Source organism: Paecilomyces variotii, assembly GCF_004022145.1.
Source record: "Paecilomyces variotii strain CBS 101075 chromosome Unknown C8Q69scaffold_7, whole genome shotgun sequence".
NCBI lineage: Eukaryota > Fungi > Ascomycota > Eurotiomycetes > Eurotiales > Thermoascaceae > Paecilomyces > Paecilomyces variotii.
This window is the reverse complement of record NW_021167146.1, coordinates 613,424-627,465: the sequence shown is the minus strand read 5'-3', so window position 1 is coordinate 627,465 and position 14,042 is coordinate 613,424. Positions and strand designations below refer to the sequence as shown.

General features: G+C 49.5%; 5 protein-coding genes across 5 annotated transcripts; 3 read left to right on the top strand and 2 right to left on the bottom strand.

Annotated features, from left to right (window-relative positions):
* Nucleotides 1-620: 620 nt before the first annotated feature.
* Nucleotides 621-3,416, top strand: C8Q69DRAFT_507874 (glutathione transferase; the record flags this gene model as incomplete). Its single annotated transcript, XM_028632928.1, has 6 exons — nt 621-1,291; nt 1,357-1,909; nt 2,597-2,761; nt 2,821-2,904; nt 2,955-3,300; nt 3,355-3,416. 6 exons carry the CDS (start codon nt 621-623, stop codon nt 3,414-3,416), a joined length of 1,881 nt encoding a protein of 626 aa, XP_028484147.1.
* A 133-nt stretch (nt 3,417-3,549) lies between these two features.
* On the bottom strand, nt 3,550-4,879 carry C8Q69DRAFT_499259 (hypothetical protein; the record flags this gene model as incomplete). Its single annotated transcript, XM_028632318.1, has 3 exons — nt 4,523-4,879; nt 4,296-4,405; nt 3,550-4,225 (listed from the first exon to the last, which is right to left on the bottom strand). Exons 1-3 carry the CDS (start codon nt 4,586-4,588, stop codon nt 3,550-3,552), a joined length of 852 nt encoding a protein of 283 aa, XP_028484146.1. The 5' UTR covers nt 4,589-4,879.
* Nucleotides 4,857-5,933, top strand: C8Q69DRAFT_294800 (hypothetical protein). The gene is made up of 3 exons (XM_028627068.1): nt 4,857-5,082; nt 5,304-5,627; nt 5,699-5,933. The coding sequence occupies exons 1-3, from the start codon at nt 5,073-5,075 to the stop codon at nt 5,749-5,751; spliced, it is 387 nt and encodes a 128-aa protein (XP_028484145.1). The 5' UTR covers nt 4,857-5,072; the 3' UTR covers nt 5,752-5,933.
* A 942-nt stretch (nt 5,934-6,875) lies between these two features.
* Nucleotides 6,876-9,856, top strand: C8Q69DRAFT_470398 (hypothetical protein). The gene is made up of 3 exons (XM_028630832.1): nt 6,876-7,232; nt 7,442-7,800; nt 7,861-9,856. Exons 1-3 carry the CDS (start codon nt 7,186-7,188, stop codon nt 9,381-9,383), a joined length of 1,929 nt encoding a protein of 642 aa, XP_028484144.1. The 5' UTR covers nt 6,876-7,185; the 3' UTR covers nt 9,384-9,856.
* Nucleotides 9,857-12,914: 3,058 nt separating this feature from the next.
* On the bottom strand, nt 12,915-13,972 carry C8Q69DRAFT_507870 (putative glycerol dehydrogenase; the record flags this gene model as incomplete). The annotated part of the gene is made up of 2 exons (XM_028632927.1): nt 12,915-13,487; nt 13,565-13,972. The coding sequence occupies 2 exons, from the start codon at nt 13,970-13,972 to the stop codon at nt 12,915-12,917; spliced, it is 981 nt and encodes a 326-aa protein (XP_028484143.1).
* Between the last annotated feature and the right edge of the window lie 70 nt (nt 13,973-14,042).

Genomic DNA, 14,042 nt, shown 5'->3' with positions numbered 1-14,042 from the left:
ATTGGCTACTAGGTACTTAGTCTCATGTGGTTGCGTTTTTTATGGCAAGTCACAGGATATGATGGCCGAACGAGAAATTCAAAGAATTAAGTGCAGCTTTCTCTATCTTTTTATTTGAAATCTGGAGATCGACTTTGAGCTTTCTGCTTTCGAGATGGCCCTTGTACGTAGTCGCCCCGGATCTGATGGTCTAACTAGTCTAGACCAGATAGAGTATGGTAGATAGTCCGCCCGGCTTCTCTTCCCGCGTCCCAAGCTAACTAAACAACTCCACCAAAAACCGAACCGCAAAACCCAGCGCCGCTTCAACCCTTCCCCGTCGCCATACCCGCCCTGTGACAAAAGCAGCGATCTCGAAAAGAGAAGCACAGGAGAGAGATCCAGACCGATCTCTATCTAGCCGCTGCTGCTGATACGACTATACTACTAACTAACCAACTATCTAATATCATTTTTAGATATTGTACGGAGTGTCGCAGTCTGCACGCGCGCGCGCTGGGTTCTCCTGGTGTCTATCCATCCAATCTAATCTTCTGTGGAAGATCTTGGATCTTGGATTTAGTTTCTTTATTTGTTTCTTTTCTTTTATTTTGTTATTTATTTATTTACTTTGCTTCATCATGGACAGTCCCGATCTCCAACACCTCCCCGTCAACCTCCGCAATCTGCAATCAGCAGCATCGCTCCAGAACTTATCCCCAAACACCCTTGCCTCGCAACTCGCTTCGGGGTTCGATACCACGTTCCAGACCTTTCCGTCTACTATCGCAGAGCTCCAGGAGCAACAGCAACAGCACCAGCAGCAGCAACAACATCTTCAGTCCGTGACGTCCAAGTCCTTCGTGCGGCCTCCACGACCGGGAGAGCAGGTGAATGATGTCTCGGTGCTGTCGCAGGAGCAGCAACGGAGCAGTGATAATGATAGTAATGGCGGCGGCGGCGGAGGAGGAGGAGGAGGACAATATGCTGTTGTTCCCCCTCCGCCACGACCCGGTCAGACGCAGTTGATGGCGCGCAATCAGACGTCGATGAATAGTGTGTTTCAGCCGCGGGGTAATAATCAATTTGAGATGCTGCACTCGCTGGAGCAGCAGCCTCTGCAGCATAATGCGATCATGCAGCTGCAGAAGGAAGGGGAGCTGCTGGGTGGTTCTGGTGGGGAGCCTGTTGCGACTGGGAAATCCGACGGGCACTTTGGGGGGATGAAGCTGATTCCGTATCCGCCTGATCTGGAGGCGTGGAGGGAACGGCTCTTCAACGTAGATGAGACGATTACTTTGACTGAGGAACAGTATGCCCGGGAGAACTCTCCATTGTATAGACGCGCAGACCGTTGTGCTTACACATCTGCTGTAGATTCCAGACTTACTTCCCGCATGTGGATAACGTCTATTCGCATCGCTCTACGCAAAGATACAAGCGCAAGCCCTTTGTCTCTCACTACTGGGACTGTCGATTGAAGGGCCGGCCGCCAGGCACTCCCAAGTCCGACGACCCGAACAAGAAGAAGCGTCGACGGACCGCCAGGCAGCGGGACCTCTGCGACGTCAAGATAAAGATCACAGAACACTTTCCGGCGTCTATGACACCGGCAGACGTCGTATCCCATATGGCGCAGCTGCCCCCGGAGTTGCAGACGGTCAATCCCTTCTTCAATCCAGGTGATAACCCACGAGAGAATCAGCCGTTCGGCGTCCTGACACCGAATCCTACCCTACCCGAGGGCCATCCGGCTGCTCATGGAGCGCGCTATTTCACAATCCAACGAGTAAATGGGAACGGGGCCAATGGAAAAGCCGACGGTGTGGGCGGTGGTCACAGACATACACTCGAGGAAAGCGACCGCGTGAAGAAGAACAGCGTGCAACGATGGATGCTCAAGGAAGCAAAGGAGCAAAAGAAAGCTATGGTAAGTCCATCTTTTCCTCTTATTGTTTCTGGGCTGCACCGGTGGTTCTTGTCCCTATCGATCAAAGCGATACTCTGCTTGCAATTGGACGCCTGCAAGGGTTTTCAGCTTCATGAAAGCCAAAAGTCTATATAGCTCGAAAAGCAAAAATATGGCATGAACCAGAAAACAGCTTCGCACGGAGTAAAGAGCTTGTGATGTTCGTGTGGAGTATTATTGCGGAGCACGATGTTGGGCAAGGGACCAAACGCATCCATACGTCATTCCCGGTATCTTTTTTGCTCCGTCTCTCCAAGCACCATCGCCTGCCCGCATCATCACACGTTCCCCGCTTCCAGCAGGCATCATGTCTCTCAAGCCCCTCTTCTCCCTCAGCAGACGATATTTTATCCCTGGTCGACCGGCAACAAGCAATCACCTCCTCTCCTGCTATTCCAAGCGTTTAAACATACAAACAAGAGGCAACAAAACCATGTCTGACCAGAACAAGTCGCAGCAAAAAACATACCACAAGAGAGCCACAGGCTTGGCCGCCTTGACAGTCAAGAAACGTTCAAAAGAGAGCGATCTCAAGTTGTTCGCGTCTTGCTTTTGGTGGGTGCCCCTGTTCCCAATCCATGGATAGGAGCGCAGCAAAAGAGGCTCAATCTCGGCTAACCAAACTCTCCACCCAGTCCTTTTGTTCAGCGTGTTTGGATAGCATTGGAGGTCAAGGGGATCCCGTATCAGTATATTGAAGTAGACCCGTACAAGAAACCAGAGGCCTTGTTGGAGGTCAATCCGCGAGGACTTGTCCCTGCGTTGCGACACGGCAATTGGGGTTGCCATGAGAGTACAGTGCTGCTTGAATATGTACGTGACTGATGTCCCATCATGCTCGATCAAAGGATGTACGTTGACAAAATATCCAGCTGGAAGATCTGGACTTTGGAACGCCCTTACTGCCACCCGGGGACGCGAAGCTTCGTGCGCATTGTCGACTCTGGGCAGATCATGTTCGTTTCCCGCCAACTAATCTCAGAGTGCATTGACTGACAGTCAGCAGATAAACCGGCACATTATACCGGCCTTCTATCGTGTCCTCCAAGAGCAAGACCCGCAGAAGCAGGTCACGTACGCAGAAGAGCTCAAGGACGATATCAGCAAGTTAGTGAATGCATCGCACGTCCACGGCCCGTTCTTCCTTGGACCGAATATCTCGATGGTCGATATCCATATTGCCCCCTGGATACTTCGACTGAGTCGAGTGCTGAAACCATATCGTGGCTGGCCCGATCCTGAGATGGGCAGCCGATGGGCCGCGTGGGTCAATGCTATCGAGTCAAATGAGCATGTCCAAGCAACAACCAGCAGCGATGATCTCTACCTTGACAGCTATGAGCGATATGCGGGTGAGTAGAGCGTGTAGATGCTGATCAAAAAAATTCGAGCTGACATCTTGGCAGAGAATCGGCCAAATACTTCGCAGCTTGCGAATGCAATAAACTCGGGCAGGGGCCTTCCGTAGAGGATCTCAAGCTTTGCTATCTGTAAAATAAAAGCAACGATTCTCCTGCCTCTTTGGTGGAATATCGAATGCCCAAGCGGTCTGGGACCTGTGCTGGCTGAGAGCATTCTGCAACATTTTCTCTTTGATACCCTTAAGGTGCTTTTGCGCCTCTGTTGCTGAATCCAAATCCTCCACGTCCGCTTCCATCCGGGCCCCTGGGGGCACGCGTAGGCTGCTGCGGAGATTGCTGCTGTTCATTGTCGTAACGTTCTGCCGATTGCTGTCTGTCCCTCTTCTGTAAATATGTAGAATTCGGCTTGGCTGTATATCCGGGATCATAAAGCTGTCTTGATCTCCCTGATGCGGAAGAAGTATCGCGTTTCTCCCTGCTATGGCTTCCGCCACCTCGGCCTTTCCCTTTCCCCCTTCCTTCTCCGCTGTGATGTTGCCTCGGTGGTGTTGTACTCCCTGGCGACGACGCTCCAGATGTCGTGGCCGAGGGACTTCCAAACAAGCGCTCGCGCACCTCTTCATACCTGCGCTGTTTCTCCTCGCGATCTCGCAGCGCCTTCGCCTGCCGTTCTTCCGGTGTCATCGTTGGTGCTTTCTTAGACTCATCATCCGAGTCGTCATCTCCCTCTCCATTGAGGCCTAGGCGGCTTATACCGGCGGCAGCAGAATCAACTGACGATGACTGTCGCGAGGCAATCTGGGGTTTTCGGCTCAAGAGGGTCACGGTGGGTTTGAAGTCCTGTTTCAATGGAACTGTCGATGTGCGCGCTTCGAGGAAATGGAACGACTGCGAGGATTCGCTATTTCTGTTGGGACTGGATTAGACGCCAGATGCTTTCCAGTCGCAGAGCGAAAGAGAAAAAGTAAGCAAAGAGCAAGACGTACGCTTCAGCCCATAATTGCCTGTTGAACTCCGCATGCTGCGCTCTCCGCTGGGCCTTTGACACTTTTGAAGAGACTTTCTTCTCTGCGGAAGGATTTTCGGTCGCTGATGTCTGTATGCGGGGCAGAAAACGTCCAAGTCAATCAATGTCTAGTGCTTTGTGAAGGCGATGAAGTCTTTCAACAAGAAGACTAGTATGGTACGGAGGGTACAGATAGCATATACGTACATCAACCTGTCTCTCGAAGTCGTCCTCCCAAGCGTCTGGGATTCTCCCCGAAGGGTTGGCGCTCATGTCAGGCTAGGCAGTTCTTCGGAGGGTGAGAAAAAAGGCAAAAGTCGGATATATACGACAGACTGGTGATGGTAGTCGCAAAGGGAGTGTCGTAGCGGATATATCCTTGCTATTCTAGTTGGGTATCACTTTTTCCCTCTGGGCGTCTGGCACGCGCTGTTCTCCTCCTCTTCCTGACGAGTAAGTCCTGAAGATTTCAGCAATGGTCTGACCTGAAGACGGAGAGAGTTGTTAGTGCGGCGGGAAGGCGGCACGAGCCTAGGGCTGGAGGGGGAAGCTTGCGGGGACTTTGCGCTGACGTCTAGACGATACGGAAACTATTCTACTGTAACTACCCAGGCAGACTAATGTTTCTTCTCTTATCTGTCTAATTTCTGGATCTTTTCTCATCATCTTTTCTGTGATTCGAGTTGGGAATTATCCGGAACGGCTCTTTCTTTGTCTCGCATACGATCTGCTTGCTTATCAACCTAGTCTTTCCAACATGTCTGCAGGTACGTACATGCAGGTTTCCTTTGGATCACATTGAGTTCGACTAGCTTTGTTCTTTTCGATCTGAGATACATTCCTGGAACTGTTGTCTGTCCCTATTCTTCACTCTTACACGCTCAGAATTGACCAAGCTTCTTTCTCTTCCCTCGTTGTCCGTCCACTTATCTGTTCTATTCCCCAAAGAAAATCAAAACTATACTAACCCTACTCTCAACTGCTACAGATCCGGACGGCGACTCCGAAATGGTCTCCTCTCCTGAATCCGAAGACCTGCACCAGCCTAGCTCTCCCCAGCCCACCGGTACCCGCACACCCACCAACGGCGGCACACATTTCAACTCCGAGCTCTCCCCTCCAGGATCGCAGAAAGCTTCAGAGCCCGCAGCACGACCAGGCGGCATGACATTTACAACGGGGTCCGAGGCAGTGGATAGGAAGGGCGATTCGAAGACGACAGAGAAGCCCGGGGCGTCATGGATGAATAAACGTGCGGAAGAGGAGTATCAACGGGCGTTGGAGAATGTGGTGGATAGGGATTTCAGTCTGAGTATGTTAGCCAAGTCATGCTGTTGGTTGTGAAGTCTTGGGATTTGCTAATGCGGTTTTTGTTTACTGTAGGGGAGTTTGGAGATCCTTTCGACGAGAGAGATGTGAACACGAACGGATTCTGATGAGATGAGACGATCTCGCAATAACTATGTTCCTCGGAATTCTATAATGGATAATGGTGAATACACACTAGGGATGGCTTCCCCGATCATGACATATCTTATCTCCTGACATGTCCAACTCCTGACCATGAATCCGCTTTCTCAACAGCTGGGGTCGATCGTCGTTATATGCTCATGGCTTACGCTGGAAGGGCATTGCAACCCATCATTGTAGCTGATGAGATGATGGATGAAGCCAGGACAGAATATGTCATCCACTGCGCAGTGCTCCATATCGAGACTCGCAGCAAAATACACTCAGGACTACAGAGTTCCTATAAATTTATGATGAAGAGATATGCTTCTCCCCTTTGGGGTCAGGAGTCTATTTCTTAGAGGACATTATTAGTATATACAGCAAGCCATATCTAGCTCTTGTGTGTCCAGAAACGACCATAACTAGGGAACGTAGAAGTCCTAGCAGCCCTTGATTTCGATGGTAAGTTTGGACCTTGAACGGCCCAGATAGAGAAATCCATTCGCTCCTGAAAGTCTTAAAATCATGAAATGAAGACAAGCGTGAAAGACTCGGATTGAAACCTCTAGAGTATGCTAGTTGACTCGTCACGTAACGGACTCTCACGGATCAGGATACATATTTTTAATGTAAAGTATGTATAAAAAACATCGATTAGCATAGCAATGTATAACTGAGCAGTTAGTGAGGATCTAATAATTTCTCAGTACGTCTGTATTAAGTAGTTTTTCATATTGAGTTGTTTGTAGAGTGGTAGAATGAGATATCGAGGCCGAGGTTAACTTGACTTGAATATATCCATTTTTTTTTAAGAACCTTTCCTCGAAAACGAAAGATATAGTCACGTTAACAGTAACAGTAACAAGGTAAGGATTAGTACCTAACCTCTCTGTGAAAATTAAATGAATAATTCAGAGATCCGTTACGGAGCTGTGATGGGTATATTTTACTGATGTAGTTTAGTACATGTGTTTTCATACCTCTAGGCAGCCATACTACCTTTTACTTTCATGAGGTATATATACATATGACTAGACCATATCTCTAACTAATTCTTATTATTATCAACTCACTTTTCTGCGCATATTCAAGACTAAATTCCCGTATGCGCCGTAGCGTGGTGTTGGCAGGGCAACGACGAACCCACTCACAGGTGAAACTGCCAACCAGACGACGAACCTGGGCCGACTCCTACAACAAACTTCCGCGACGGACGTTGACAGCTTTAAATTATTGTTTCTTTCTTTCTTTCTTTAAATTACGACATCGGGCTTATCGCTCCCTTTTTTAATGAATGATTCATAGGGAATAATATCCGATACTGGTGTTTCTACTACAAGGGAATAATAATATTTCTTAAAAACGCGTCGCTTTTCAAGTCACTGTCGAGCATTCCGTTGACAATTTGCTGCCTCCTAATGGAGATAAAGGATACAGTCGGGATATGCTCCTCGGGCCCAACATGGTTAGTTACTCCGTCTGACATACACATTCCTGGTGCGATGTGATATGAGGCTTTTGATGTGATTATCTGCGATGCAATCCTACTTTTGTTTAATGTGGTGAGACCACATTGCGGTGGAGTTGTTGGCTGGTCCGTTATTCTTTGGTGTCATCGTCGCTGACAGGTTGTTGAAACGCGCTCTGGCGCGCTTTCATGGTCTTTTTTCACAGCAACACTTCACCTTTTGCAAATCAGTGGCGGTTCACGCCCGTCGCGGTATCGAAGATAAAGGCGCCGCGCCTGTGGGATCGCAAACCCTCGACGCCATTCCTGGCACGTTCCAGGCCGCGCAAATTGTGGAAGCGCTTCCGGAGCTCGTTCGACACCATGAAACAACTCCGACGGCCAGCGGGTGATGAGGAAGATGAGCTGGTGACTGAGATCAACTCATCCGCATCGAAGGGTTTAGCCCGCGGCGTGAAGAGACGTTGTCTCGATACCAACGGTCCCGGAGTCGCTACCGCCGGAGAGATCGAGCGTGGACGGTCCTTTCTCGAAACCAAGTGGGAGTTAGAGACAACCAGAAGACGTGAGGAGCTTTCTGTCGACTGATAGATGAGACATGAGTTAGTTTCTGATCCTGATGCAGGAAAATACGCGACACACACGGAGTGCCATCGCCCAGCTACTCAACCGGAGACCGCAACTGATGGCCAGGACGGACCGGAAAACTACTCGCAAGAAACAAACCCGGCATTTGAGAACAATACGCAAGGAAGTTCGCCCATTCCAAGTGAGGGGCAGGATGCGACATCCGACAGCGGAAGTCCAGACGAAGATACCTTCTTGAACGGCCAACTTGCATTAGACCTGCCTGCGTCTCCAACAAAGGAAGCCCCGAGCTGTGATCAACCCACAAGTCTCTGTGAAGATGAAAAGGCCAGCGAAACTGTGGCCGATGAGGATGCCACCGCTCTCGTCCAAGCTTTCAATTCAGACTGCCACCGGCAGGATACTCAAGACTCACAAGAGACAGGCGAGACGGTTCCCGAGACGGCGGCCAATTTGGACAAAGGCTCTCGCATTGGCCATGGCAACTCCCCAGGCCCGGACGGTCCGTTCCCCGCGATCAGCGTCGTGATCGAGCACAAGAGCCAAAGCGCCGCATCGGAGGGCAAAGCGTTGATTGCTGAGGAGGCGACTCTTATTCGATCGGCACTGAGATCTGCTGCTCTGGACGGCGAGGATGAAGAACTGCTCAACAACTTCCTGTCGCGAGCTAAAGCCAAACGGGCCGCGCACGCTGCAGTGACCCCGAAGGATGGTGATCAGGTTCAGTCCGCTCCAGCAGATTTGGTGCCAGAGTCGCCCACTCCTCGCAGCCGTCGGGCCCTGGAAGAGCTCGATACCAACTCCCCGTCTCTAGCACCTCCATCCCCCGCCAAAATCGATGGCGCCCTGGTCGCTGCTGGCGAAGACTCCAAAGATGCTGGCCCCGGAGAACCCGAGGACCCCCAGCTCGCCAGTCCAACCCGTCGCCGGAGCAGCAGGACGAAGCCGTCGAAAGCGCCCAAGCGCGCACCACCTCCCGCCGTCCCCAACCAGATCCCTGTCCGCCGCCCGAAGGGGACGGAGTTTGTGTTCCTCCAGCGGACCGAGGCCCAGGAGCTGGCGCTGACCACACGCCGGAACACCAAGCGCAACCGGGGCAATGCACGGATGCCGAAGGAGATGCTGCAGACTCTGGCACAGCGGCAGGAGGACGACAGCGACTCCACCAGCGGCTCGTCGCGATCTCGCCGGCGTCGAGGGAAGGGCAAGACGGTGTCGTGGAGCGAGCAGCTGGTTGCTGGAAGTACTTCTAGTTCCTGCACTACTGCATCTCCGTCTCCTGCACCAGCCACACCCCGCGCCCTGTCCCCCGCCAGTATTGCCTCGCTCATCCCAACGGCCGTCACCACCGCGTCCGAGTCCGACCTCAGTCAACGCAAGCGACTGGTCCCCAAGGCCCCTGGAGCGTCCAAGGGTACGATCGCGCGATCACGTCTGCCAGCGCGCACGACCGCCAGCAGCACGAGTAGTAAAGCTCCGGTCAAGAGCAAGAGCACCGGCATACTTCACGCCGCAGCTGGCTCGACGCCGATGCCGAAACGCGTGCGGGCCAGGAGGTAGTAGTGTAGTATAGTAATCTGGCACCGGTGCCTGGTTGAGGAGGAAAGTGGAGGACAATCGTATCCATCCACTTTGGCGGCATGTGGATCATCTATCTTTCTGTGTTCGTGTACATATTATTTGCTGCATCATGGTTGTAAAAGGCGTTGGATGGTGGGTGGTGGATGGATGGATAGATGGATGAATGGATGGTCTGACATTCTTACCCACGATGAAGACAGCCAGGGACATGCCGGCTGAAAGGTTCCAACAACTTCATCGTTCCTTGTACATAGAGAGCAAGAGAGTACCATAATTATTCTATATTAACTACTGCGACAATCAAGCTATGCATGCATCGTGTGCGCCCTTCCTGATAGGCCAGCTAGTCTACCCGGGATTGCCCGAGATGGATCCTCCGGATGCATGGGCGAATTCCCACTTGGGCTTGCTAGTCGAGCCCTACACGCGGCGCCAGTCATAGTGTGGATTGGATTTCTTCATTCTCTGCATTTCATGTGGATAGCAATGATGACGATGACGTAGGTAGGTGAAGATTCTTAACTAGACAAAAATCATTTACTAGTAAAGTAGATAGCTAGTAGTAAACTAACCGCCTCGTTGAGATTGGAGCGGAGACTAAGTAGGTAGGTAGTTAGAGTAGGATCGTATATGAGCTGTATTATCATTACTGGGTAGTTACCAGTATCTTCATAGTCAGTCAAGTAGAAAACAATGATCAACAAAAAAAAAAAGAAAAGCAATTTTGTAGCAGTTTTAGGTCTCCTGCATAAACCGATCGGGTTCTTTGTCCTGCGTTAGATTGGATTGGATTGGATCCTCGGCGGTCTCTGTCCCGGAGTTGTCAGTCACTAGATAACTACTAGACTACTCTATAGTCTATACTTTCTGAATCTGGTAATGATAAGAGGTAGATCATAGTGAAAGTAATATGTTATGCTTTAGCTTTTCTGTAACTAGTGAGTTAGTAAGTAGGTAAGGTAACTAGCAGGGCTAACTAGAGTGTGTGCTATGTAGTGTGTAGAGTGGTGCTGTATGTATGTATGTGTGTATGTACGTACCCCGTATTCTGTATTCCGTAGTCGGTTGGGATTTTCATATTCGCCCTTTTTCGGTGGATGAAGAGGGCAGATGGTGGTTTTTTGTTGTTGATCATGTATTTGCTGCAATATGAACTTCTTGGTATTGTTACTAGAGCAGTAACCGTGCATAATAATATTGGCTTGAGTTCTAACTAAGCTGTTGGATATTCTGTTTAGAGGAGGCGCTGGTAGGGTGGTATTGTAAGTACTGTAACTACTGTTGTCGCTGTGTAGGAGAGCAACTATTATTACCATAGGTTAACTTACTCTATGTCATAGTTTGGGGATGATACTGGTAACTTAACTACTATCTATTATGCATCAGAGCTCAGCGAAGTGTGTGTGTGAAGTTCATTTCTTTTCTGATATGGAGAACCCGAATCTCTTCTCTCATGTGCTTCTTTTTCTTCGTCGGGTGTTCTCCTAGAAACATGAATAAAAGAAAAATGTCGGCGCGGGGAAGATCTTCTGCATATTGTATAGTTATACCTCATAGACTACGACGGAGAAGTTATCAACTCTATGAGTATGCTAGGACGTATCTTATGCAAGTAGCAGATAGATACCAAGTCTTGACTGGAATAAGTACTGTGCAGTGCAGGGATTCTACCCTTGTACCAAAGTATGTACCTAAGGTAGTAGTAACTATATCCCCGGTCTGTCCAGAGTACCATAAAGTACTCCGTAACGTCCGATCAGAGACTCGAGTCGTCGAGACAAGTCGAATAACTGATTCCTAGATGATCCATACATATGGTACATAGACATATTAATATTATCTTCAGGCGCGTCCTAAGTATCGCTCACTCCCTGCTATCAGGAATAACTTCTCCTACGAGCTACTATCGTACTGTACATACATACATACAATAACTAGGTACCCAAATTAACCTACTACATACATAGTCTAGTTAGCAGATGCAGTGATTAGTTATTTACCTAGTTAGTACTCTTAGCCTCTAAGCCTCTAGTATCTACCCATGTATGTATGTATGTACATGTACGTATGTAATCCTCCCCGCCCATCCGCAGTAATATTACGTAGTGGTGCATAAGGAAATGGTTAATAATCAGCGAATGTATCCTACCTAGATAGTGGAGTTAATTATGCCCGAGTTAATTGACTAGTTACATAACTATCTGGTGGAGATGAGGGGGACTGAGAGGGGCGGATCTTTTCACACACGTCATAGTACATATATGCCAAGGAGATGAAGGGCGTTTCGTTTAGAGAGGTGTGTGGTTGCCAATCAGATATTCTGGATTTCGAGCCTGGAAATTATGGTACTCTGTAAGTATTATGTATTTCAGCTGGTGGGAAAGGGAGGAAATGAACAGAGTTGGGATATTATTTAAGATTGTTAACATGTTAAGTACAGGTTGTCGAATCTTTGAGATTCACATGTAATCGTTTCTTCGCTATCTTCCTGCCTACCTACGTAGGCTCTTCTTCACGGCGGAATGTTGGAAAGCATAGATCGCCAATTCGGTATCGATTTCTCCTTTTCCCTTTATCCAGTGCAAATACCAACTCTTCGTCTCTGACAGAGTAAGTTATGAGTTACTACCTACCTAGGTAATAATAATCAACTCATGAAATATAACAATTTAACCTGTCTACGACTCTACGGAACCAGAACCAGAACGGAATTAAAAAACGAACCACTCTATCACATAATAATTAATTCATTTAAAATTAAATAACTATCTTAATCAAATAAATAATAACCCGACTAATAATAATAATAACAAATTAACTAATTAATTCATTAATTCCCGCCTCATCTCGCATAATTAATTAATTAAAACTGGATCCGCGTGTCCCAAACTGCTCCCCTCAAATTATTATTGTCCGCCCACGTCCACCGCTCGCTCGATCGGGAATAGGTTGTTTTTTATGCCGGTAAAACGCCGATTTGCCCAGTCATCTAGGACATGATTGGCTGGCGGATCGCAAGTGTAGGGTTGGTAGCGTCGCGACCGTGCGAGCTCCAGCCGAGTCGGCTCTGCGCGGTTCTTGCCTGTTTGGGCTGCGGAGGAGGGGTGAAGGAGGGGTAGCTTTTGCAGATCTGTTCGTGTTTGTGTGGATTGTTGTAATGTAGTTATTCTATGCGATGGGTGATGATGGATAATAATGCCATTCTGGTAAACTAGGATATATGTTGAATTTCGTAGTCAGACTAGAATTGATTCGCTGTCTATCTACATCTAGGGATTCTCTCCTTCCCAGCTCAGCTCCGACGTGACGTGATGTGGTGGGATGGATGGATGAACCACCCTAGGTTGATATGGCATATGTATTACCTAGACCCCGCTAACCAGCAGCATGGCCTGAGAGCACAGCTTTCTTTTCGAATTTCATTTCCTCACTCCACGAGAGAAACTGCTTAACCGTATTCGTCGCATCGTCATCGTCCCGTAAACATAATTTCTAGCTCTTTTTCATCCTTTACTCGGTGCTGATGGCATTCTTGGCCTCCTCGGGCCACACGTCGTAGCCGAAGGTGTCCTTCATGTTGACGAAGCGGAAGTGACGGTGGTCAGCGACCTTGTTGACAGCCTCGTAGTCCTCGTCGGACAGCTCGATCGACTTGAAGTTGGACTGGATACGGGCCGGGTTCGAGCTCTTGGGCAGCACGACGTAGCCGCGACGCAGACCCCATGCGATGAGGACCTGAGCCAGCGTGTAGCCGTTCTTCTTGGCGATCTCGTTCAGCGTAGGGTTCTCGCTGACCTTCTCGCCCGTCGTGGGCACCTGGTTCTGCGAGCCCAGGGGCGAGTAGGCCTCGGGCAGGATATCATTCTTGAAGCAGAAGTCAATCAGCTCGTTGTTGGGCAGGAAGGGGTGGATCTCGATCTGGTTGACGTGTGGCTTGATCTTGGCGAACTTGAACAGCTTCTCGAGGCCCTTGATGGTCCAGTTGGAGACACCAATGGCGCGCGCCTTCTTTTCCTCGTAGAGCTTCTCCATCGCGCGCCATGTCTCCTCGGGGTTCTCAGTCAGATCTTTGAGGATGATGTACTGTCGAAGCAGTCAGTATATATTTTTTTTCTCTTCGTTTTCTTTTAGCTCACGGCTCAAACGCATTGGCAACAAACCTTTCCATCGGGACCAATCTTGGGCTGCTCCTGGCCATCCTTCTCGGCCGCAATGGGCCAGTGAACCAGGAAGAGATCGACATAGTCGAGCTGGAGCTTCTGCAGGGAGTTGTTGAGAGACCACAGGACGTCGTCGTAGCGGTGCAGGTGGTTCCAGACTTTGGTGCAGATGAAGATGTCCTCCCGCTTGACGGAGGGGTTCTCCTTGAGGAAGTCCTTCAAGGCCTGGCCAACCTCATCCTCGTTCTTGTAGAACCATGCGCAGTCCAGGTGTCTGTAACCCGTCTTCAGCGCAACGGTGACGGCGTCGTACGTCTCGCCCTTGGCACCCTCGTTGCCAAAGGTACCGAAGCCGACTCCGGGGATCTTAACACCGTTGGAGAGGGTGAAGGTGACGCCGGAGGACATCTTGACGATGAAATCTGCAATGAACTATACTATATTCTTCGATGGAGGGGAAAAACGCCGGGGTATGTGG